This window comes from Myodes glareolus, chromosome 2 (assembly GCF_982192425.1).
Source record: "Myodes glareolus chromosome 2, mMyoGla1.1, whole genome shotgun sequence".
Classification (NCBI taxonomy): Eukaryota; Metazoa; Chordata; class Mammalia; order Rodentia; family Cricetidae; genus Myodes; species Myodes glareolus.
In genome coordinates, this window is record NC_142027.1 from 2,342,003 (window position 1) to 2,366,936 (window position 24,934).

At 46.7% G+C, this 24,934-nt stretch overlaps 1 protein-coding gene across 1 annotated transcript; it reads right to left on the bottom strand.

The window, feature by feature from the left end:
* Positions 1–1,201: 1,201 nt before the first annotated feature.
* Positions 1,202–24,811, bottom strand: Mx1 (MX dynamin like GTPase 1). The gene is made up of 14 exons (XM_087898666.1): positions 24,656–24,811; positions 22,733–22,856; positions 18,472–18,664; positions 17,590–17,727; positions 16,823–16,977; positions 16,452–16,590; positions 15,776–15,974; positions 11,085–11,163; positions 9,616–9,738; positions 9,161–9,302; positions 6,913–7,071; positions 6,377–6,453; positions 4,040–4,285; positions 1,202–1,792 (listed from the first exon to the last, which is right to left on the bottom strand). Exons 2-14 carry the CDS (start codon positions 22,853–22,855, stop codon positions 1,562–1,564), a joined length of 2,004 nt encoding a protein of 667 aa, XP_087754792.1. The 5' UTR covers position 22,856; positions 24,656–24,811; the 3' UTR covers positions 1,202–1,561.
* Positions 24,812–24,934: the final 123 nt, after the last annotated feature.

Sequence of the window (24,934 nt, forward strand, 5' to 3'; positions counted from 1 at the left end):
GCCCTTTGAGAGAGTCACAGCCAGCAGGCTACTTCTCCATAAACTCCCTTCTTTGTAGCATAGACTCTTGTCTGCCCTGTCACCCTCTCTGTATATCCAGGAAACCAGTGCAGCCAGGCAAGGTCCATCTGATAGTTGGATGCCTCTGAGTGTTTCTGATCCATCAGAATCTAATGTCCCTGGAAAATGGAGCTAGCTTGGGGTTGGGGTTGTACAGAGGAGGGATCTGGGCATGAAGAATTCCTCAGCCATCAGGCACTGGGCTGCTCTCAGAAGTAAGAGGTCAAGTCTGTGTCAACTGGAGGGATACACACTTGAATCAGAGATGTTTAAACTGCCTGCCTACTGTATTTCCCCAGAATCTTCTGCGATGGGAGGGTCATACTTTAGTTCATAGTCAGCCTCTGGGATTTCCAATGACCATAGGAATGGCAAGTAGTCAGTCAGTCCTAGGGAGACCTACTGGTGTCATCTGGCCCAGTCCTTTGAATTGGACTTGGACAGTGGCCATTGTCTTCCTAGCATCCCTCTTGTAAGCATATTCTAGAAGCAGTCAGTATTTCTGGAAGTCTATAAAAAGGACTCTGCTCCCTATGTCCTTAGTCATGTTTTCTAGAGAATGTCCGTCAGCTCCTTTCCCCTCCCCTGACTGCCAGGTGTGTCTCTTTTCTAGGCCCAGTGTTCCTGATGTTTTACTGTTCCTTCAGTGGACCTGGTGTCAGGACCTCTATTGTGCATCTGTCCGCAGCCAGTGCTGTGATCTGCGCCCAAGGCTTCCTAACCTTCAAGGCAGGTCGTACTGTGTGGACCTGGAGCTGAGTTTGAGGAGAGCCGGCCTGAGGGTGCGGCTTGTATCCACTCACCTCCCAATGTGGAAGTTCTCTGCAGCTCTCCTGGAGGGAGTGTATTGTCCCCCCAGCTGACTTGGTCCTACCCTGGGTAGCTTCTCTACCAGAACTGGGCATGCAGAACTTCTCACGGCCTCTGCTCGCATTGTGACTGCTTTGCATTCCTTGCAGGCCAGTACCCACATGCACAAAGAATGCCTGTGCCCGACTGTCTGTCTGTCCAAGCTTGTCTCTGTTTGCTGTGGTCCCCAATTCCTGAAGGAAGTTGGCTTTAGTGGTCCTTATTTTTACCTCTTGCCTTCTATCCCTGGCAGCACTGTGCAACCCTTCCCCCAATTCAAAGTGAGTCAGAGAAGTGTCAAAAGTGGTTCATTAGGAATACAGTAGGCAGCTCCCAAGACCATGACTCATTTGTTCATTAAACTGGTCGGGTGCACAAAAACAGGGTGCTAAGAAAGTAGAGGCTAAGGTGGGGAAGGTGCTGAGGGTGAAGTCATTGTCGTAACAGAAAAGTGGCCTTGTCTACACATCTACTTCCTGTATTTTGAGAGTCTATTCCCCTTCCTCATCTCAGAGTGAGCAGACAGCTCCCCTCTGCTTCTGATTGCTAACACCAATATCAGGTCAGAGGCTAAAGGGTGGTGGTATAGCTAACAGGAAAGGCAGAAGTCACTAAGCACTGTCCAGGAGACATCGGGAAGGACACAGCCAGCTTAACCAGGGAATTTGGCTAGCCGGCGGCGAGCCTGGGCCAGCCTTGACAGCCGCTCCTTCAGGAACTTGCGCTTCTCGCTGGTGTCATTGCGTTCCTTCAGGAGCCAGCTGCAGGAATCCTTGTCCTGCAGGAGCTGGAGCATGCCCTTCTGCAGCTGCTCAGCAAACATTTTCAGGATGAAATACTGGATGATCAAAGGAATATGGCTGGAGATGCGGTTGTGAGCTTCCTGGAAGAAGGAGACACAGAAGGCTTGAGGAAGGGGCAAAAGGAACCTGACACCATATATCTCTGAGTAGTGAGATCCTGGCAGATATAGGCCTCAGCCCCCTCAGCATCTTAGCAGAGCAGGTCCAAGGTACCTGTTAGATTCTGGGTCCCACCAGTTTCCCTGACCATCAATCAAATGGACTTTCAATGGAAAAGAGTACTATGTACTGGAACATAATCCACAGACACACTCAACTCCATTCCAAATGGCTGGCTCCTCTACTGAGAACATTGCTTGCTGTGGGACTGTACCTTGTCACTTGTATTTTAAATAAATGCTGATTGGCCAGTAGCCAGGCAGAAAGTAGAGGTGGGGCAATGAGAATTCTGGAAAGAGGAAAAGATTCAGTCTGCAGTTGTCACCCAGCAAGAGAGGAAGCCAGACACAGAGCAAACAAGATGTGACTGCCTTGCAGAAAAAGGTACCAAGCCACATGGCTAACATAGACAAGAACTGTGGGCTAATATAAGTTATAACAGTTAATAAGAAGCCTGAGCTAATGGGCCAATCAGTTTATAGTTAATGTAGGCCTCTGGGTGATTCTTTGGGACTGAACAGCTGCAGGTCTGGGTGGGACAGAAACCTCGGTCAACAATTGCTTGCCTGCCCTTAAGACCCAGGCTTCTGGGCAGGAGGGAAGCAGGGAAGGCAGGATCCTAAATGAGTTGCCTGAAGGAATCAGTCTCCACCTGCTCCATCCTCCCTCCCAGCTGTCAGCCCCATTCTCCTGAGACAGGTTGCTCTCTCGTCAGATGGCATATACTGAAAGTTTCCCAAGGTTGGTGCCTCTCTGGTTCTCATTTTCCTTCTCTAGGATACAAGTACACCCTGACCACAGCCCTCTGTGAAAAGTTAAGGAGCTGTGTCACAAGTAAGACGATGCCTGACAAGTGGTGAGCACCTAGGCACAACCTATAGCAGAACATAGGCTATGTGTTCTCCAACCACAGATAGTCCGGGTGTGGTGCACAACCTATGCCTGAACATAGGCTGTGTGTTCTCCAACCACAGATAGTCCGGGTGTGGCGCACAACCTAGGGCAGAACATAGGCTGTGTGTTCTCCAACCACAGATAGTCCGGGTGTGGCGCACAACCTATGCCTGAACATAGGCTGTGTGTTCTCCAACCACAGATAGTCCGGGTGTGGTGCACAACCTATGGCAGAACATAGGCTGTGTGTTCCAACCACAGATAGTCCGGGTGTGGCCTGTCTCCAAACAACAATGGGAAGGAGTGAGCTTCAGAGGTAGTGGGAAATAAAAGACACAGAGATCCCAGATAACCAGATGTTGGTGCCTTGGGTGGGAATGGGGCCTTGGCTAATAGGAAAGGATGATGTCTTCAGACAAAAGAGCCCTGATTAATGCTATGACATGTATGGCCATTGAGGTCATTATGCTCTGAGAAACAAGTGGGGAAGGCAGGATAAAAACTCTACTGTTTCACTTGTTAAGGTCCCTGAAGTTGTCAGAGTCCCAGAGACAGAGAGCAAACCTGACATCTACAGGTGCATGGCCATAAGACCCAGGAGCCTTGTGGTTGGTCAGAAGACCAATCTGGCCTTCTAGCAGTTAGTGGCAGAAGTCTGTACATTAGAAAGTCACCATTCCTTCCCTTGTGTGGTGGCTTCCCAGTCCCCATGGCTTTGACTGAGTAGGACCAGCTATACTTGGGTTACATGATGTACGCCCCACCAAACAGACACCAGAACCTGGCTTCCACTTGATGAGTACATGGCGTCCCAACACTGTGCTAAGGGCCCCACACTCCATCACAGGTGCTTGGGATGCTGAAACCGAGAACAAAGCTGATGTTCTAAGTCACACAGTCAGGGTCACATGGACCATAAAAGGCAAATGTCTGTGGCACTAAACTACCTGTTCATCTGGATGAATTATAACCCAGAGGCTCACACAGAACTTAAGGATGCAGTTGTCCTGAAGCCCTTTTGTGGATTCATATCCTACACAGAGAGACACACAGAAACAAAGGGAACAGCCAGCAGTGGTGGCACACACCTTTAGTCCCAGATTTGTGAGTTTGAGGCCAGCCTAGTCTACAGAGTGAGTTCCAGGATAGCCAGGGACACACAGAGAAAACATGTCTCGAAAAACAAACAAAAAAGAACAACAACAACAGAAATCCCAAAGAAACAAAGGGGATGAATACCCTGAAACCCCATTCCAAGGTGTTTACACATTTACCTGGCGGTAGGCATTCAGATGCTGAAAGATCTCAGCCATTGATGAGTTCTGCAAAGCTTGAGAGGAAGCGAAGACACTTGTCTTTATCATATTCTTCTCCTCCTCGGCTTCCTTCTCTCTGACCTTCTGCAAAGCTCCCCTGTAGACTTGGTCCTGGCAGTAGATGATCTGCTCCATCTGAAAGTGAAGTCGGATCATCTTTTCTGCTTCCTTTTCTTGCTCTAATCTGATGTCTTCGAGTTTGGACTGCAAGGAAAGAGAAATGTAGGCCAACATCATCAAGAAAGGCTTGCCATGGAGTAAGAACACAGGGTACCGAACAGGCCCACAAGTACCTGGTCACCCAGCAGAAACAAGAAAAGTCATTACCCGGGAGTAGTCCCTGTACTCCCTTGCTCAGCTCATCTATGTAGGGTCCCCCGAACTGAGGGTGGAAACCAGAGGAAGCCTAGGCGTGAGTAGCCCCTATTTAAAGGTTAACTTTCAGCATCAACTCGAGTGGATTTATTTTTAAAGGTTTGTTTATTTATTTTATGTATGTGTTGCATTCCTTTGAGTTACCATTACCATATTCATGCAAGTGCCTATAGAGGCCAGAAGAAAGTTCTGGATCCCCTGGAACTGAGGCTACAAATAGTTGGAGCCACCTGATGTGGGTGTTGGGAACTGAACTCATGTCCTCTACGAGAGCAGTAAGGCATTCTTAACCGCTGAACCATCTCTCTAGATTCTTGACTAGATTTAGAATCACACAGGCAGCTTGTCTCTGAGCATGTCTGAAAAGGTGTTTCCAGAGATGTTTAACAGAGGTGGAAGACCCAGCCTAAAGTGGGTAATGCTGTTCTATATACAGTTGGAGCTTCTGAACACCAGAACTCATTTTCCAAACAGAGTAATGTGACCAGCTGTCTCACATCCGTACTGCTCTGCCTTCTCAGCCACAATGGACTGTATCCCCTCAAACCATGAGCCTAAATAAATCCATACTAAGTTGTTCTTACCAGTTATTTGGTCAGAACCAAATAAGGGCAAAAGGAATACACTTAGGAAGGGCTAGAGATCTGTATAGATTCTCAGCCCTGACCCAGCTGCTCTTCTTGCTGTTTTAGCCATGTTAACATCTACAATAAGGAGGTGACTTCTACCAGAAAGTGTGCAAATGTAAGAAGGGCTCAGATTAGATCAATCACCTCCAATGGGTGCCATGTCCTAGGCGTTCAGGACAGCCTTAGCCTAGAGTGGATCCCGACTTGACCATTGCAGCGGCAATCTATGCAAAGCTCGGTGCATTGTACCTCTCATTTACAATACCTTCCAGGGAGGCCTCATCCTCCCACACTGGGGACACATGCCCATGACACAACCCAGCTGTGGCCCAGGCTGGAGAATGGCAGCGCCAGTGGCCACCTGCATAGGACCTGTGTGTCTGGGCAGGGGCTGAGTTTCTTCACCATGCCAGTCCCTATGAAGGTACAGCCATCTTCCTCTTTGCTGCTGCATCTCTCTAAGCAGACACAATTTCACACTTATGGTCCTCGCTGTTAGAATCACTATTAGAAACCAGCCAAGACTGCTGTGTCCCTAAGAATCCAGCAGCCCTTCCTTTTCAGACTCACAGAGATCTCCTACTAAGCCAACAGACCACCAGATGCCTGAATTTCTCATCTTGGGAAGGAAGTTTTCTAAGACACATCATACACATCAAAGGATATCAAAAGGCTACTGATGAGTATCTGGTGATTACCAGGGCCACATTTACCCACCCTTTCCCTTCTGCCTGTTGGGGTATCGGAGAGCCTGACTGTAGGGTTGTAAAACCTTCCCCTTTCCTCAGAGACTTACAAAAAGGGATCTCGTTTGTTCTATGGGCTTGAATCCTCTTCAGGCACCTGTCAAAGTGTCTCTGGACATGGGGCCTGACTTTCCTCAGAGTCACAAGTATACTGTCTGTGTGTCTGTCTGTCTGTTCACAATGAATAACTCTTCTATTAAATGGCTTACTTCCCACAATCCGCCTCAACATGACCCCTGAGCCCCACATCTGATACCTTTCAATCAGTGTCAAGAGTGTCTTCCTGTGCATGGGCCCATGAGGCTCTCTGACAGAGCCCTCACCTGTGAATTTCAGCCTTCAGCTCTGTTCCTCCTTTTCCTCTCCCTCCTCACCCTGCCCCTACTTTAGCCAGACAGCACCAGTAGCCTCATCAACAAGATGCATGAAGGAGCTGAAGCCGCTTCCATACAAGCACAGTAAAGGAGAAACAGTCTCAGTCCTAAACACCTCTTCTCTAATGTCATATTCATTATGCTTTAAAAGCAACACACACTTGGTTTTACCTTGGTAGTTCTGTGGAGGTTAAAAAACTCATCAAAGTTTTTTTCAGAAATCTTCGAAAAGGCGACTCGAACCATTTCTGATTGAAGAGAGAAAGAACAGTTTGACATAGTAAGTGGTTAAGATGTATTCACTCTGCGTAGATGTAAAACCAACTAGGACAGGGTTGAAGGATGCAGATGCTCTCCTGCTCCCTCCCTCCTTTCTTTCCTTCCTGACCAATGAGGAGGGAGGTACACCCAGGCTTCTAGAGAACGCTCTTTAGTATAAATATAGCTGCAGGCTAAGCGTGGTCATCACTTTGCATGAAGGACTCTGGGTGTGCTCTTAGGGCCCAAAAGGTTAGGTGACTCTGCCCTCTGTTAGCAAATCCCTGTACCCACAGACAGGCTCAGAATGGACTGAATTTTTGATCACCACAGTAGCATCTAGAGCACAGAAAACCCTCCCACCTACCTAGAACCAGCTCTAGAGGATAGCCCTGGGGTGCAGCATTGCCTTAGTCCCCTGTCCCAGAAAGACCCTGGGTAGCGCTCACCGGTGACCTTGTGCAGCATTTCTACAGCTGGCTCTTCCAGGACTTTGATTTGGCTTCTTATGATGTTCTCAAATGTTTTGTAGTTCACAAAGCCTGGCAGCTCTCGGCCTCGATATTGCTTTTCAAATTTCCAGACTTCATTATATAAAATATCATAACCTACAGTAGGAGGTGACTGTTAGATTGTAAGAGGACTTGCAAATATTTTCCTAAACAAGCCCGTTCTGATCTTACTGGATTGACTGAGATATAATGAAGCAAATAAATATCTGCAAATTGAAAGATATTTGGGGTTATAAGGAAGAATGCAATCTTGAGGCAAAAGGCAAGTTCAGTGCCAGAGACCATGGCAGAATCCAACAGATGGAAACCAGAGGAAGACATGGCATCAAAAACACCTTGAGTGCATGGGTTTATGAATCCAGCTGGATTTGAGCAAAGAAGAGACAGAGCACATAGCTCACAGGCCCTGTGACCCCCAGACAGCATCAAGAGCCAGGTGGAAGGAAGGGTGCCTCTCAGCAAGAGATTACAGGTCAAGTAAGAACTTGGATGGCCCCAGTGTGACCTGATCTCCCTGTTCATAAGACAAAACACTTAGTCCCTTTCCCCACTACTGGAAGTGGGCAGCAGACTCAGATAGTCCTAGATTCCCCTGTGGCGAACTAGCTGATTTTATTTTTTTATTTTTTATTTTATCACTTTATGTGTAGAGGCATTTTGCCCGCATACATGTCTCTGTACAATGTGCATACAGTGCCTCCAGAGGTCTCAACTGTCTGGACTTAGTAGTGGTGATTAGGGCAGAAATGGGGAGCACAGTGGGGACATGGGGGAGTCACAGACTTTAAATAAGTGTCTCATAAGGCTCTCTACAAAGGCACATTGCCACCCAACCTGACCACCTGACATGCTCTCCACTAGGGACTAAAAGATTCTACATGTAGCCTGCAGGAGATAGAACACTCCACTTTGTACACCTGCCACTCAGCCAAGCGAAGATATTTGTCAGAACCTCCGGTTGGTTCAAACTAATCCTATGTTTTCATCACGCCCCTTCAAGGAAGTCTTGGAATTCTCCTCAGCCATGGCAGCTTTCTCAGAACAGATATGTGATCAAAGAACAGATTTATGGAGCATTCTGGTGCTGCCAGCGCTTGTATTACCTTCTCATGGCCATAAGGACACGCCCCTTCAAGGAAGTCTTGGAATTCTCCTCAGCCATGGCAGCTTTCTCAGAACAGATATGTGATCAAAGAACAGATTTATGGAGCATTCTGGTGCTGCCAGCGCTTGTATTACCTTCTCATGGCCATAAGGACATGTATCAAGACACCCCCAGGCTTAAGATGCTGGACAGGCAGCAGTTCCCTCCAAGATTAAAACTTTGCATTTTGGAGGGATGCTCCTGAAGGCATAGGATGTTAGAAAGGAGGTGAAAGAAGAGATGTTCCTAAGGGAGGTGAGAAGTACATTCTCCTGGGAAGCTCCTTTAACTCAGGAAGTCAACAACTCAGTGACTTGAGAAAGTCCCTGAAAATGACTAGATTCACTAAATTTCCCCTCTTCAAGTGTATATAAACCATAAGAACCACTGAAACTCACTCTCAGATAAGCTGAACTGCCTGGAAGAAGCAGAGACCAGTCAAGTTGCCTGGCAGAGGCTCAAACCAATTGAACTACCCGGAACTGCCTCTCCACCCTGCTAAGCTGGCTGCAAGGCTGTGCAGTGAGCTCCGGAGTTCATGAGCCATCACCCATGCTGGAGTGGGCTTTGAGATTACAGCTATCTTTGACTCATTTCTATGCCTGTAAGTAACCCTGGATCCACATTCCTGTAAGTAAATCCAATAAAACTCATTGGTTCACCAAGTTGGACTTTGCTAGTACCTGTACTTTGGTTTGTTGTCAGTTCCCTATGTGATATATTACCAGAGTTCATAAGTTGAACTTCAATTCTAGTGGACTGACACTGAGAGGTGGGCTTTAAGAAGTTACTAGGCCATGATAGCTCCATCCTTAGAGAAGGGATGTGTGTCCTTAGAGCAGAGGCCAGAGAAAACTGGTTCTTATCTTCCACACATGAGGACCAGGCTAGATGGTACTACCTTGGGAGCAGAGATGGAGCGTTCACCAGTTCCCTCATCTTCTGGTACCTTAACCTTGGACTTCCTAGCACCCAGAACTGTGAGTGATGGTTTCCTATTGTCTATGACAGTGGAGTATAAGATTGTTACAAGATACTTACCACTTTGGAAATTTTTTTCGATCTCCTTACTCCACAAGAAGAACTCCTCTCGGATTCTGTTGAATAGGCGACATTCCCCCTCCTCCACATTCTCCTCCCCTTGTACTGTGGCAATGATGTCCTGGTTAAAAGTATTGATTTTCTGTCAAGAAGAAAAACATCATTATTAGCAGAAATCTTTCAACCACGGGGTCAAGGTAGTAAAAAAACATATGTGCCCTGAAGGTGGATGAGCCTTGGGAGAATTCTTCTGTCAGTGTGGATGAAATGAAAATGCCCCCGCAAGCCTCACCCAGCACTCAACCATAGTCTCTACCCTGACTCCTTTTTAACACTAAATAGACAGGATGCATCTCCATCAGTCTTGGAGGCTTAAGATCTGAAGAGCCCCAGGGAGCAGTTCCTGTGTAGACAGTGATGTGGTCCTCATGCCTGGAACTACGGGCAATGCTCACCTCGATCAGGAAGAAGGTTTTCCCGTCTTCGTCTTCTGGTATGTCTGCACCGTACTTCTGCAGCTCCTCGCTGGCAGTCTGGTGACACTTCTTTATTTGATTTTCTAACAAAGGCAGAGATTTCTGAAATGGAAAGAAATGAACGGGAGATAGAAATATAAACTGGGACGCAAAGGTGGTGCAGGACAATTCTGTAATCTGTCAATTATGTTTTAAATAAACGCTGATTGGTTAGGTAGGAAGTATAGGCGGGACAACCAGACAGGAAGTAGAGGTGGAGCAATGAGAACAGGAGTATTCTGGGAAGAAGGAAGCTCTTCGTGTCCTGTCCAGACACGGAAGAAGGAAGACGGACCTGCCCCGCTGATACTAAGCCATGTGGCTAGTATATACCAAAATAATGGGCTAATATAAGTTGTAAGAGTTAATAAGCCTGAGCTAATGTGCCAATCAGTTTATAACTAATGCAGACTTTTTGTGTGATTTCTTTGGGGCTAAACAGCTGAGGGAACTGGGCAGGACAGAAACCCCAACAAGCAGGCCCTCCATGTCACACAAAGGAGGCCCCACACCTGCTCAGTGTAGTCATAGGGACACGTGGGTAACATTCTGAAGTCTGGATACAGTTTCCCCAATGCAGAACAGCCCTTGAGAAAGCATCCCTTCCCACACAGGTTTGCTCACAACTCCATCTGATACGCAAACCTGTCCACCGCATGTGGCTGCCTCCTAAACGAGCCACCCAGAGTCACCTCCTTCTGTATCAGGGACATGAACTCTCTTGAGGGAAATGCAACGAAACACCTTATAGCAGCTTCTGAAACAGGGGATGTTAGAATAATACAAGACTCCTAAACATTTGTGTTGTGACAGGTCAAAAACTGTCAAGGATTCTTGTTTCCAAGAAAGGTTTCTATAGCTTTGCTGTCCCCAGGCAACTCAAGGCACAGAACTCAGCAAGAGCAGGCCTGCCTCTGTCTGCATCAAGGAGGACCAGAGAAGGTCACTCAGATCATGGTGCCCTGCAGATGCCCTGATCTCCACCTGCATCCTGCGGGCTACAGGAAGACCTTGAACACAGGAAGAGCCCAGGGGTTCTTTCCTCAGCAGTCCTCAAGCAGGTATGGACACTAAATCCACATGTGCTGAGTATTCTCAACATTCCAGGTGGAGAACTAAGGGGTTTGAGATGCAGACTCCACCAGGTCAGAGAAAGTGAACGTGGCTTCTATCTGAAGAGGCCATTTGAATTTTAGCTCTCGAGATCAGTTCCAGAATGGAAGTCTCACAGCCGTGCCACCCAGAAGCTAAGGGTGACAGCAGCAGGAGCCAGCACAAAGCCTTCAGATGCTGGAGTGACTGACTCCCAAACACAGCATGTCTGTGCAAAGAGATCTTGACCAGCTTGTATGCCCAGAACCGTCCCAGTCCCAGCTTAGCTCGATGAAGACACTGCCTCCCTGGCTTACACAGATGTGTGCGATGAGCTCCGTGGTCAGTCTCTCTGCCAGACGGGGCACTGTGGCCTTCCCATCCTCCAGAAGAACACTGAGGGAATAGGAGAGAGGGTCCCATTAGACTCAGCCAAAACATAAGTCTGCAGTTTGCTGTGGGGAGGCCAGGGCCAGTTTGGGAACTGTCAGTGAATGGGTACCTTGAGATTGGTACTCATGAAGTACTCAGAGATGATTTTGTACAATGATACAGGGGAATCAGCTAGGATAGTTCCCCAATGGGCTGCATTAATCACCCTCAACACATTAATAATCAGAGTAGAATATGTTCTCCATAAAACATATGTTCAGATATGTTATCATAGCACAACATCCCATTCCATGTGTGATATGTTAGTAAAAACACACACATGTATAATACATGCAAGTAAACACACTTTTCCATATAGGCTATACATATGAGAATATACATACATACATACATAATACACAAGAATACATATAGATCTTACAAAGTCACTGACATGCATTTGCATATGTGTGATGAACAAGTGAAGTGGGGAGACACACTCCAGTTCAAGAAAAGATTTAAACTATGGCTTTTAAAGACATGAAGCTACATTATTCTCAAGCTGCCAAAATCTGTGTTCAGACAGTACACTATTATGCCTTAGGATACAAGTCATTAGGGATTTAGAATTCTTCCTGCCTGTGAGTGACTGCTAACTCTTATTGGGGCTTCAGCTTCTACACCAGTCAGTTTATTTAAACAAACTGTGATAGAATAGAAACAATGGAAGCTTTGTTTTGCTTTGAGCCAGGGTCTCTCTACATAGCCCTCAATGTTCTGGATCTCCCTGTGTAGATTAGGCTGACGTCCAGCTCAGAGATCTACCTACCTCGGCCTTCTGAGTGCTGGAATTAAAGGCGTGCACACAATGGAAACTTTTAAAACAAGAAGGGCCTGGAAAGATGTATTCCAAGTTCTGAAAGATCATAACTGCCAATCTGGACTGTTATACCCAGCAAAGCTCTCTATTAAAATTGATGGAGAAATAAAAAGTTCCATGATAAAAACAGGTCTAGGGAATTTGTGACTGTTAATTCCACTTCACAGAGGATCATGGAAGAAATACAGGGCTCTGAAGAGAAGAGTAAAAACATAGCCAGGAAGTCACAGGGAATCAGAGAGGTCAAAGAAGATCACAGAACAAATGAAAGCCTAAGTAGTGGTGCAGGAATCTTGTGGGTTTGAGGCCAGCCTAGTCTACAGAGTAAAGTCTAGGACAACCAGACCTACATAGTGAGGCCCTGCCCCAAAATACAAAGTCAAAAACAAACAAAACAAAAACAAGTGACAGGAATTAGCATATATCTGTCAATAATAATTCTGAATATGAAGTCTCAGTTCCCCAATAAAGACAGACTAGCAGGTTGGATCTGAAATAGAATCCGTCTTTTTGCTACCTCCAGAAATCACAGATTACTATCAATGATGGACATGACCTCAGGGTAAGGGTGGAAAAGTAGATGAGTCTAGGATATAAATCGGTTAGATATTCTAATTTATGATAAGGTAGACTTCAACATGCAGTTGGTCAGAAGAGATAAGGAGGGATACACAGCGTGGATTCTAATTGGTCAGACACCAGGGTGAATGATGAAAGATCAGGAAAGTAGTGGAACCAGCCACTAGACAGACCTTTTACCTCTACCGAATCCTCAGTTCAAAGCAGGCAAGATCCTGACTCCACGAATCCTCAGACTGAATGCACTGAGCTCCTGTCTCCTCTCCGCTTAGCCATATTCCTCCCTGTCTCTACTTTCCTAGCGCTGGGATTAAAGGCGTGTGACTACCAAGTACTGGGATTAAAGAAGTGAGCCATCACTGCCTGGCTCTGTTTCTCTTTTAGACTGGATCAATCTCCTGTAGCCCAGGATGCCCTTGACCTCACAGAGATGTCTGCCTCTGCCTTCTGAGAACTGGGATGAAAAGTGTGTGCCACCATGCCTGGCCTCTATGGCTAATTAGTGGCTTAGCTCTGCACTCTGATCTCCAGGCAAGCTTTATTTGTTAGATCACAAAACAAAATATCACTACAGGGATACTTTACACTGACCACAGGAACAATCTACCAAGAGGATACTGCAATCTTAAGCATACAGGTATTTAACACAGGGCCACAACTTTCATTTTAAAATGCTATTAGATGTAAAATCACAGATTGACTAACACACTGTGGGTGATTTCAGTACCCAACTCACATCAACAGATAGGACATCTGGACAAGATCTAAGCAGAGAAACGTGGCAGTTAAGTGATATCAGAAATCAAATGGAATTAGGACTGGTGATGCATGTCTTTAATCCCACACAGAAGAAGGCAGATCTCTGTGAATTTGAGGACAGCTTGTTTTTCATAGTGCATTCCAGGACAGACAGAGATTAGTAGAGAGACTTTATCTCAAACAAACAAATGAGAGACAGTCTGACAGACAAAAAGGAAAAGAAAAAAAGAAATCAAGTATATCTAACAGATATCTGTAGAACATTCTACCCAAATACTAAAGAACACACATATGCACATTATTTTCAGAAGTCCCTTGAGCTTTCTCCAAAACATATCAGCTATTAGAACACAAGTCAAATCTCAACAAACATAGGACAATTTAAATCACATCCTGCACTCTATCTGACCATAACAGAATTAAGCAGTATATCAACAGCAATAAAAATTACAAACAGTGCACAGACTTAGGGCACTAAACAACACCCTACTGAATGGTGATTGTTATTAGGAAGAAATATGGAAATTAAAAAATTTCAAAAATTTGCTGGTGGCAATGGCACATGCCTTTAATCCCAGCACTTGGAAGGCAGAGACAGCTGGATCTCTGAGTTTGAGGTCAGCCTGGTCTACAGAGATTCAGAATAGCCAGGGCTACAAAGAGAATCCCTGTCTCAAAGAGCAAACACACACACACACACACACACACACACACACACACACACACACACACAGAGAGAGAGAGAGAGAGAGAGAGAGAGAGAGAGAAAAGGAAAAAAGAAAAAATTAAGAATTGAAGGAAAATGAAAACATAACATAACATGTGAATCTGCAGGACACCGTGAAAGCATCCTAAGAAAAATGTTTACAGCACAAGTGCATCAAAAATGTCCAAGTATCATAAATTAATAACTTAATGATGCACTTGAAAGCCTTGGAAAATCAAGAGCAAACAACACCCCCATAGATTGAATAATAAAAAAAAGAATTGAAAAAAACACAAAGAATCAATAAAATGAGCAGTTGAATCTTCAAAAAGATAAAGAAGATTGATAAATCCTTGGCCAAATTGAGAGAGAGAGGGAGAGGGAGGGAGAGAGAGAGAGAGAGAGAGAGAGAGAGAGAGAGAGAGAGATATTGATTCAATAGATGCAATAGACCCAAGTGGAGGGCAGACACTTGCAAGGGCATACTTTAAAAATCTCTAATTCATGAAACTGAGAAGTCAAAAAGACATGTATGAAATTAAACCAATATGAAATAAACAGTTTAGACAGATCCGTGACCAAGAATGAGATTGAAACAGTAATAAAAGTTAAAAGTTCTCTCAACTAAAACAAGCCCAGGACCAGATAGATTCACTGCAGAATTCTACCAGACTTTCAGGAAATTCACACCAGCACTGTCCAAATTCTCGAAAGAGAAAGTGAAGGACAGCTTCCAAACTCTTTTTTATGAAGCCAGTATTACATTGATACCAAAACCAGATACAGACAATACAAACAAACAAAAAATTACAAGCCAATCTCCCAGGTGAAGAAATATGCAAAAGTTTTCAATAAAATACTGGCAAACCCAAATTTATGTGCACACAAACAATACCATCCATCACAACCAAGTTTGGTTTCATTCTAAAGATGCAAGGATGGTTCATCATACGTAATTCAATGTATATTAACATCTATCACCGCAATGTATTCAAAGACAAATCATACCATCATCTCATTAGACACAAAAGAAGCCTTTGACAAAATCCAGTATCTCTTCCTCACAAAAACCGTGAAGAAGATAAGGATGCAGGGAACTTGCCTCAATCTAATGACAGTATATACAAAAATCCTATGGCCAATATCATACTTAATGGAAACAAATTAAAAAGTTCCCACTAAGATTTGGACAGCCCAAGAGAATGCTCCTGCAGTAGGGAGTCCTAAAGGTCTTGGTGTGATTTAAGCCATCATCAGCAGATGTCTTCGGAAGCTCAGATGTTATCATTTATGTCTATTGTTATCTGACCTTTGACTTGCAGGAATGTGTCGAGCAAGAGCCTGGCCTGGTGTTCTGCAGGGGCTGAGCAGTTGTGTATGACAAGATGGCAAAGGGGCACCCAGCTCAGTGCTGCTTTTACGACATGTCAAAGGCACGGTGGGGTTCTGGGTCTCCAACTTCTCCTCTGCTCTGTTCTACTTTTAACTCTAGCTCCTGCACCTCTTGATTGTGGTACTTTGGCAAGCCCCCTCTTCTATTTTACTACTTACTACTCTTTAAGGTCTACTTTGTGCATTGTGCTTTCTTTCAGGAAAGTTTTACAGTGGTTTTGAAGGTATAATCATCCTCGGGCTGTTGCACATACACCCTTCATGTCAGGTATGTTGTTGACCAGTAATTTTCACTGAATGGGACAGTATGGCAAAGGCACCTGAAGTGTGGGTGCTCCTTGAAAAAGGCTTGTTCCTTCTCAAGGGCCTCAGTCAGGCTCAGCTGTTCCTGGATGTCCTGCTGACCCCTGCACTTGACCACCATGTAGCCCTTCTTCAGGTGGTACACCAGGTTCCGCACCACATCAACAACTTTGTCTTCAGTACCTCTGTCAACCAGATCGGGCTTGGTCAAGATCCCTGCAAGACAGACACTAGAATCAGAGGACATGCCCCGTCCCAAGATAGCAGGAAGTGTAGCTCTCACTGACCACCAGGATCCCTGAGCCAGACAGGACCCACGCAAGGTGGAAGTCCACTCAGAGAGCCGTGTGCAGTTAGCCTTGTGAAATCAGCAAAGACCCTCCATCAGCTGCAGACTCCATCCTAGCACCTCTCCATGGCCAGCACGCAGAGAGACAACAGTTATTCATCCTTTCACTCTGTGTGGACCTTAGCATGGATCCTCAGCCAGGGGGTCTCAGCAAATACGATTTCCTCCCCACGCTCGCCCACATCTGACTCCTCAAGACTTTCCTACCAGGGAGACGAGATGAAGGGCTCACTTCCTCCCACCTCAGTAAGACCCTGGCTGTGTTGAGTTTGGCCTGTCTGGATCCAGGGGATGATGTATCCCCACTGGCACCCACACACCACTGTTATCTCCACTCTCCTCACCTATGGTCCTGTCCCCTTCAGGGTCCACTTCCTGAGCCATGCTCAGTGCCTCTGTGGTGGCGATGTCCACATTACTGGGGACCACCACCAGGTTGATGGTCTCCTGTTTCTGGATGTATGTCTTGATGAGTCTCTTGATCTGTAAGAAAGAAGATGGTGACTCCTAGTTGTGGAGACGGATGGAGAGGGAGATGGTTGTGGCCATCCACTTGCTTCAGGCCCTGGTTTCCATGGACTGAACCCCTCTTTAGTGAATCCTGGTCATTCATTCTCACTCCTGCCTCCACAAGGTCCCTCCTAGACTTAGCCCTGGACATACTCCAGTGCCCCTTGCAGCCCAGTGTGGGTCAGTGTGGAGTCTACAGTCTCACCTGGCGTCCGATGTCTGCAGGTTGGTTGCCTACAGCCACCCTGGTGATCCCAGGCAGGTCAATCAGGGTCAGGTCCGGGACGTTTGGGGAGCTGACATCCAGGCTAATGAGTTTATCGCTGATTCCCAGTCCTGCCCCAGCAATAAAGTTCTGGGCTGTAGAGGAGGGAAAAGGAAGCCTGGTTAAGCTTTGTGGGGTGGGATAGGGAGAAAGACCGAGGGAATCTAGACTAGATAGATGGAGCGGATCTTAATCCAGGGAACTCTGGGAAAGCATGTCTTGGCCATGCATGACCCCACAGGTTCCTGCATTGAAAAGTTGGATTGGTCCTCAACTGGTCATGTTTTAAGCTTCTAGACACTTTGTGAGGTGGAACCCCGCTAGAGGAAGTAGGTCACTGGGGGACGGGTCCATACGTCTCATTTCTGGCTTTTTCCTGTGGCACTCTGCTTCTCTCTGTCAACATTGTCCCTCTCATAATAATGGTCCTCCCAGGATCATAGGAAAAGGCCACCATAGACGAAAGCCCTCTGAGTCCAGGAGAGAAAGTATGTCCTCCTGAAAGGCATCCTGGGAGGTATTGTGCCACAGCCACTGAGAAGGAACACAGAGTCTCTTCTGTCTGGGGGTCCTGGGTAACCGCAGGTTTGAAGGGGTCTCATTTATTTGTGCTGGAACAGGGTCCTGACAGAATGACTCTACACTTCTCCTCTGACTCCAGCAGGGTTGTCAGGCAGTCAGAGGATAAGGGACAATGGGACACCAACCTTTGTTGATGGCCTCTTCCACCTGGGAGGGATCGAAGAGCTCCACTTCGATTTCGTCATAGATGACCTTGCCTCTCCACTCCTCTCCTGGCTCCAACTTCCTCAGTTTCAGCACCAGAGGGCACCTGGTGACAATACCTAGGAGATGCGGTCCCTGTGAGCCCAGTGCTCTCCTAGTGTGGCACCCTCAGCTCTGTGGGGACCTTGGTGGAACCTTTAGTGTACCGGACATCTCTCACTAGCCCCTCACACATCCTGTTCCCTGTGCCCCTCAGCCTACTTCATCCTGCCCCCTGTTATGGTCTCCTTCCAACTCCTGCCTTTACCATGACGTTTCAACTGGGTCCCTGGACCACGTCGGCTCTGACCTCTCCCTGAACACTTGATGACCACCTCAGTCATGGAGTTTAAACAGGAACACTAACCTGGACACCAGTCTCTTCTCCAAAGGGGTCTAGAAATCTGACCCACTTAGTCATGGCTTCCGCAAACTGCAGATTTCAAGTGACTCACAAAATGTACAATGGGCCACTGCAATGGACTGAAAGCTGCCCCACCCCCCACTCCCGTGTGGGCACCTGCCTCCATGTGCTCAGCCCCACATCTACAGTGATTGTTGGATACAGAGCCTGAAAGGAGGTCACTTAGACTCATGGAGGGCTTGGGAAGGTGCATGGGAGAAGCCCAAACCCTAAAACTGGTGCCCTTGTGAGAGGAGGAAGAAACTGCTTGGTTGCACAGAAGAAAGCCTTCCCATAAGCCAAGGAGGAAGACCACCTTGACCTTCGTTCTGCCGTGTGCCCAAACTGGGAGGGGGTCTGCTTCTATCTTTTGAGCCCCGGGTCCCACAGTCTAGCAAGGCAATAAGCACGGAACCCTCACCGCTGCCTCTGGGGAGAGCCACTCCTGACAGTGCTTCCAGCACGGAGCTCTTCCCTGAGCTCTGGTCCCCAATGACTGCTATGGCGGGCAGGGCCAGGTCCTGCTCCACGCCCAGGGCCCTCAGGGAGTCGATGAGGTCAATGCAGGGCCGCACCTTCTCCTCATACTGCCTGCAGAGGTTGTTCACAGAGTCCTAGAGGAGGGCAAAGCAAGAGTGAGGTTGTGCTCCACGGGAGTGCTCCAGCAAAGGCTTCTGGGTTCAAGCGCGATGCACATGCTGTTAGAGTTCCTAAGAGTAAGAAACGGGCAAAAGGATATTTGAGGAAATAAAAACTGATTCTTCTGTACTGATGATGAAAATGACAGGATCCATGTTGTGCGTGGTCTAAGAACCTAAGGTGCCACTTACTCCTGTTTATCAGAGCTGGACCTGAAAGTAACCCCAGGCTCACTGTTGCCAGAGAAGAGGAGTGACCTGAGTTTCCACGGAGGAAGTAAAGCCATCCAATTTCCCTTGTTCGCAGTTTTTATAGGGTCATGACGAAAACTGGACCAAGGCAGAAGCAATCTCTGTGGAGATTGAATGCTAGTTCTCTAAATTGTTATGGGTTGAGCCAAAGGCAGGTCACACACTGTGTGCTTGTCCTCTGGCCCCACCAGGGAGATGATGATGCACTGGCTATGCTCTGCCTGCCCAGTAAGCAGTAATGAAGCCCCATCCTATCCATTCTGACTCCAGCTTTGATACTGACAACCCCTTAGCTATTGGTTGCTCTGCCTCCAACACACACACACACACACACACACACACACACACACACACACACACACTTTGTAGGTCTCTCCAGTGCTGTTGATTTTCCTAAACTCTCTTTGTTCTCACAACAATCAGACAACACAAGTGGTGCCTGGCACAGATCTCTTATGACTTCAGCATCCTTAAGTGATACTTAAGCACAAACAGTGGTAATGGATTGTGAGGTTTCTGATTAATGGATAAGAAAGACCATGGCAGATGGGATGGGAGCAAAGAGCAGAGAAAGGGTTCTCATACCACCCAGGAAGTTAGTATTCTGTCCCTCATAGATAGACTCTTGAATTAATTAAAGTCAAGAACTACAGACACTCACATCGTGTTGGTAGAAGTCAGCAGAAGATATGATAAGCACTCCTAAACCATAGATGCTTAATCTGAAACATGGAAGAATATAAGGAAAGTGGGGAGTAAGGACAAACGGCTTCACACATAAAAATGAACAGCAACAGGTGTTCTCATCTAACAGCAGCATATTAAATATAAATGGTGTAAATTCTGCCCCAACAGGCAAAATGGCTCTAGAACAAAACTACAAAGTGGGAGAATGGAAGCCCCTTGTCCTGAGATGGTGATAAAGTTGTAACTAAGAGGGTGTGTACTTCACAGAATGGAACAGGGCGTTAGTGGAACACAACATGCAGCTCTGAAGGTCACCACATGGTACTGATGCTGATAAGATTCAAAGGCAATGTCTGGGAAAGGACTGGCTTTTCACTACACCATGTTGGAATATTTCACTGTCTACATTTAAGTTAAAAGACCTACATCGCTATCTCACACCATAAAAATGAATTCTTGATCCATCATAGACCTAGATAGGAAAGACATAAAATACAGACATTCTTAAAAACAATAACTACAAAAATCTCCAAATGTAAGTTAGGTCCTGGCTTATTAGAAATGATCCAAAAGGCATAATCCAGACAAGAATTCATAAAGTCACAAGAGTTGAAGACCAGGTCTCCAAAAAAAAAAAAAGAAAAAAAAAGTGTTATCCATGGAGTAAATGTTTGCAAAGTATATAGCTGAGAAAGAACTAATACTGAGTTTCAGCCTAACACAGACCACACTGACATGAACTCCTTAGCCAAATGTGGTCTGACCCCACTGAGCACACCCAGGACAGCTGCTGGGTAGCTGGGTCTGACACCTCACTATGCCTATGTGCCCAGTAGTGAGTCTGAGTCCTAACAATATTCTGCTTTTGTGCCCTTGTAACATCTTAGTGAAGCATTCTCATTTTGCTTCCTCTTGTCTGGCTGGTGACTGACTCTCTGCCTTTCCTCTTCCCAGAATTATTAGTCTTGTTGACCCTTCTATACTTCCTGCCTGGCAAATGGCCAATTAGCATTTTATTAAACTAATATGAGTGACAAATCTTTATAGAATTCATGAGAATTATCGTACAGCAGCTCAACAGTTGAGAGCAGTGACTGCTCTACCAGAGGAACTGAGTTCAACTCCCAGCAACCACATGGTGCCTCACAATGCCCTCCTCTGGCAAGAAGAGGAAACATACAGACAGAGCACTCATATACATAAATAAAATTTTAAAAAGATAGATGAAGTCAGAAGAGTCTTGAGCAGATGCAGAGAGAAACAAGGTGGGCATGTTGTACTGAAAAAAGGTATTAAGTCACATGGCAAAACATAGATAAGAAATATGGGTTAATTTAAAAGTAAAAGTTAGCAAGTAATAGGCCTGAGCTATTGGCCAAGCATTTATAATTAATGTTAAACCTCTGTCTGGTTATTTGAGAGCAGCTTGTGTGACAGAAACTCCTGCCTACAGCTTTGTAGACTGTTGATCTTCCCTCACAGGACGAAGGTAGAGAGGATCATGGGATCCTCCATGACTATCCAGATACTTCCCCAGTATCTGTGTGTAATTCTGCTCTAAGTGCACTTGACTTTAGGCCTATGGGAGTTCTAAAGAAAACAGGGGAATAATGAGGGGAGGGGACATCTACACAGCTCTGGGGGGGGGCATTGTCCCTACTGGATGAAGATCTAGTGTGGTTGCTTTATACATTCCTGCTGTGACCCCCTTCCCTATTGCTCAGCAAGGAAGCCTGATAAACTCATTGGTTCTCTGGTGATTGCTGAGGAATTGCACCTTGGTTTGTCCTTGGGATCTTAGAAAGAGGGACCCTTGTTACTTTCTCCCCTGGGGAGAGGATTGCAGCAACAGCACCCCACACCAGGCCTTGCTCCCAGCCCTCCAGCAGCAGATCCCCTGGGGCTTTGTTGCTAACATCAACTGTACTCCGAGGAGGTGCAAGAGTCCCACTTGTTCCTCCAACAGAGCACACCTGTGCCTGCAAAAGCAGATGACTCCAGCCCTAGGTCTCTTATTTATCATACCTGAGGGTGTAGAGGAGGCTGTGCTGCTACTGTGGCTCTGAAAGCACCTAAATCAGAAACTCGTCCCTCTCTGCCTAAAGGCTGTGCTGAGAGATCATAGATAGCCTCTCGCCTGGACAGAAAAAGCCAGCTACTCCCAAAGCAAGTGGGTGTGAGTGTATATGAATTTAGGTCTGAAACATGCCCCCAAAGACCTCCTGGTGAAGGTGAGGTCCCAGCTGTTCTTGGAATGTGGTGAGGTTGGAAGAGTTGGGGACTACTGGGAGGGTATGGGCCACTGTCAGCATGACCTTGAAATGAACTTGTACTCCGGCCTTTCCTCTATCTCTTTTTTTTCTCCCTAGTCATTAGACATCAGTTTTGTTCCATCATTCTGTGCATTGCAGACCTAGAGCAATGGCACCTAGAGGGACATGGGATGTAATTTCTGAAACTATGAGCGAAATAACCTTTCTTCTTTATAAATTGATTCTTTTGAAAACTTGGTCACAGAAACAAAAAGCTGAGTGATGCATTGGGTGTGAGTTCCTTCTGCCCTTACGCTGAGGGTGACAGCCTGGGGAATAAGAATACAGTTTTGAGTACCCGCATCAGCTACACTGACTCCTCTCAACAGCCATGCTTACAATCCCACCATGGAGATGTAAACGTCCACTGCTGAAGGGAGGAAGACCCTTCCGAGATCAGAAAGCTGACTGGGTCAGGCTGGGACCATGCTGATGGAGCTTATTCGTTTCCCAGCAAAAGTGAATCCCAATTTAATGAAAACAGATACCCAAGTGGCTTCTCCAGGGAGTAGTGTCTCAGTGAGTCATAAGATTGTAGCTTGAGATTAAATTATGGTGTAGGCAGGGCACAGCATAGCACTGCCCAGGGTCCTGCCAGTTCCTAATGATACCACTTTCCCCAGACCAAGATGGCATCCTGTGGAGGACAAGAGAGGGTCATTGGTTTTACCTTAGCCCAAGCAAAGCCAACAGTAGACCCACATTGGCATCCTGTCCCAGGAAGGTCAAGGAAGCCACCACCTCCAGGGTGTGTGACATAAAGCGTCAGCCTACAGATGAACACCTGTCATACCTGGTTTTTGTCTTCTAGGTCAGTCTCTCCATTGGGCAATTGGTCACTGGGTAAGGTGACTGAAGCAGGGTTTCCAGATTCTTCTGTGCTAAGAACCATCTTTGATTTCTTCTTCCTGGGCATACTGTGGAAAATGAGGATTGTAAGTTAGAAAGGTTTGGAAAACAATTTTTTCAGACCTTGGCTAAGATTCACAACAGAGATAACAGTATTATGACTCCCATTCCTTTCTTACCAGCCCCAGGGGTCTGTGCTTTCTGACAGCATCACCCCATCACCCTTCCTTTTGGAAAGGCAGGTGTTTATTTCTGACTTGGGAGGGGGATCATGAAAGAGGAGTAATTCTAAAGGTGCTCATAGAGACTGTTAATCTTGGAAATTCTTCATATACAGTTCTCCTCCTGCTGCTTTGGGAAGACCTAATATTACAAGGGGTCCCAGGCTCCAGGGTAAATACCCCTTACTCTCTGTTTGTCTCATCTATTGGTTCATGGTTGTTTTGGTCAGTTTCAATGCACAAACAAGTGACAGCACGGGCCTTGTGCCCCATGATCAAAAGATTCCTAGTGATCACTCAAAACAGGACTTAGGCATCCGGTCCTTTTCTAGAACCTAAGTCCTATGTGTTGTCTGCAAATCACAAGCATGTGCAATTCTTCTGAATCACCAATGAGACTTGATGGATCTCAGGAGCACACCCTGCTCTGTTCCTCCAGTGTCCTGGGCAGCTCCCTGCACTGCCAACCTGAGGTGAGTGTATCTGCCCGTCTAGATCTTGGCCTAGTCAAGCACAAGCTGCTCCCAGCACTAGAGCTACCCTACTTTGCAGGAGAGCTACAGGATACCTTGCCTCCTGTCTCCTAACTCTGTCACACTACAGATCCCATTGCACAGAGACTGCATCAGGGCAGCCCCACCACAATCTTATGCAGGCTCCTGCGTCAACTGAAGTTCAACATCAGACACACACAAGTAACCAGGTGTGGTGGGCTCTAAGCATCCCTACCCAGGCAGGCTTGTGCCCATTTGTGCTGTCCTTGGGGTGACTGGCTACACCTCCACTCTAGACAGGGGTATTTGCCAATGGCCCTAATGTGCTCTTTACCATTTATTATGGACAGAGATCAAAATGGTGGGGCTCCCCTGAGTTTTTGTCCAGTTGGGAAAGCATCCTCAGGCCAATTGGAACAGGAGCAGCATGGGAATAGGACTCAGCCCCTTTCACTGTCAGAACCCCTAACCACCCGCTACCCTGCCTGTCCAGGAAAACCGAGATGATAAGACTGGGAGCCTTCCCAGGCCTATCTGGGTGTTAAAGTGGCCAGAGGGAGACTCAAGAGTCTTTTTATCTCCCAGTTCCTGCCCTCCATGTCCCCCTGCAGTTGAGCCTTTGAAATGGAAGGTTTGTGGGACACCCTGCACTTTGAGCAGATATAGGGCTTCAGACCACACAGGACATTTCCTGTCTAGGCACTGGAAAGACCCTGGGAAATGTGCAGCCCTGTCAGTCCTTCCAGCAGGTTCCCCAAAGCAGTCCCACCTGCACTTCAAAGTCTGCCCCTGGGGTCACCTGGTTTCCTCCCACCCTTAACAAGAGACTTCCATCTGCTTTCCCATGGGCTCCTGGCCCATGCGGCAGGGGATCTGAAACCTTTCATCTATGCTTTAGCCCCAGACTCCAGAGGTTCCAGAGACCCCGGGACCCCACCCTCTCCAGCTGCCTTCTAGCAGAGATCAAGGGATTTGTGAGGTTGTTTCAGACTGCCGAATCAGTAGCGAGGTGGGACCTGCTGTGTCTAGCCCAGTAACTACCTGACCCTTTGATTTTAATGGCACTGAGCAATGTCCCACAGTGCCCCCTAGAATCTACAAGGAACCCCGAGGCATCCCCTAGCTCCGCACAGAATCCTGTGCTGTACTTACCACTCCACTCTGCTGACTCAATGCTCAGCAAGAGAGTTCAGTTGCCGGGGCTCCAATCTTTTAAGCAGTGCTGGCTCCTCCCACTTCCCAAAGAGAACTGAAACCTAGTGAAATCGCCTGAGCTTGCTGCCCACCCCCACCCCTCAAAAACTGAGATCAGAAACGAAACTCATGGCGGAGTGGGAGGGGAATGGCTTGGCTGGGTCCTAAGTTCTGGAAATTGCATATCTTGGGTGCAACCCACCAAGACCAGCTGTATGGACACCAGCTCACATGGCT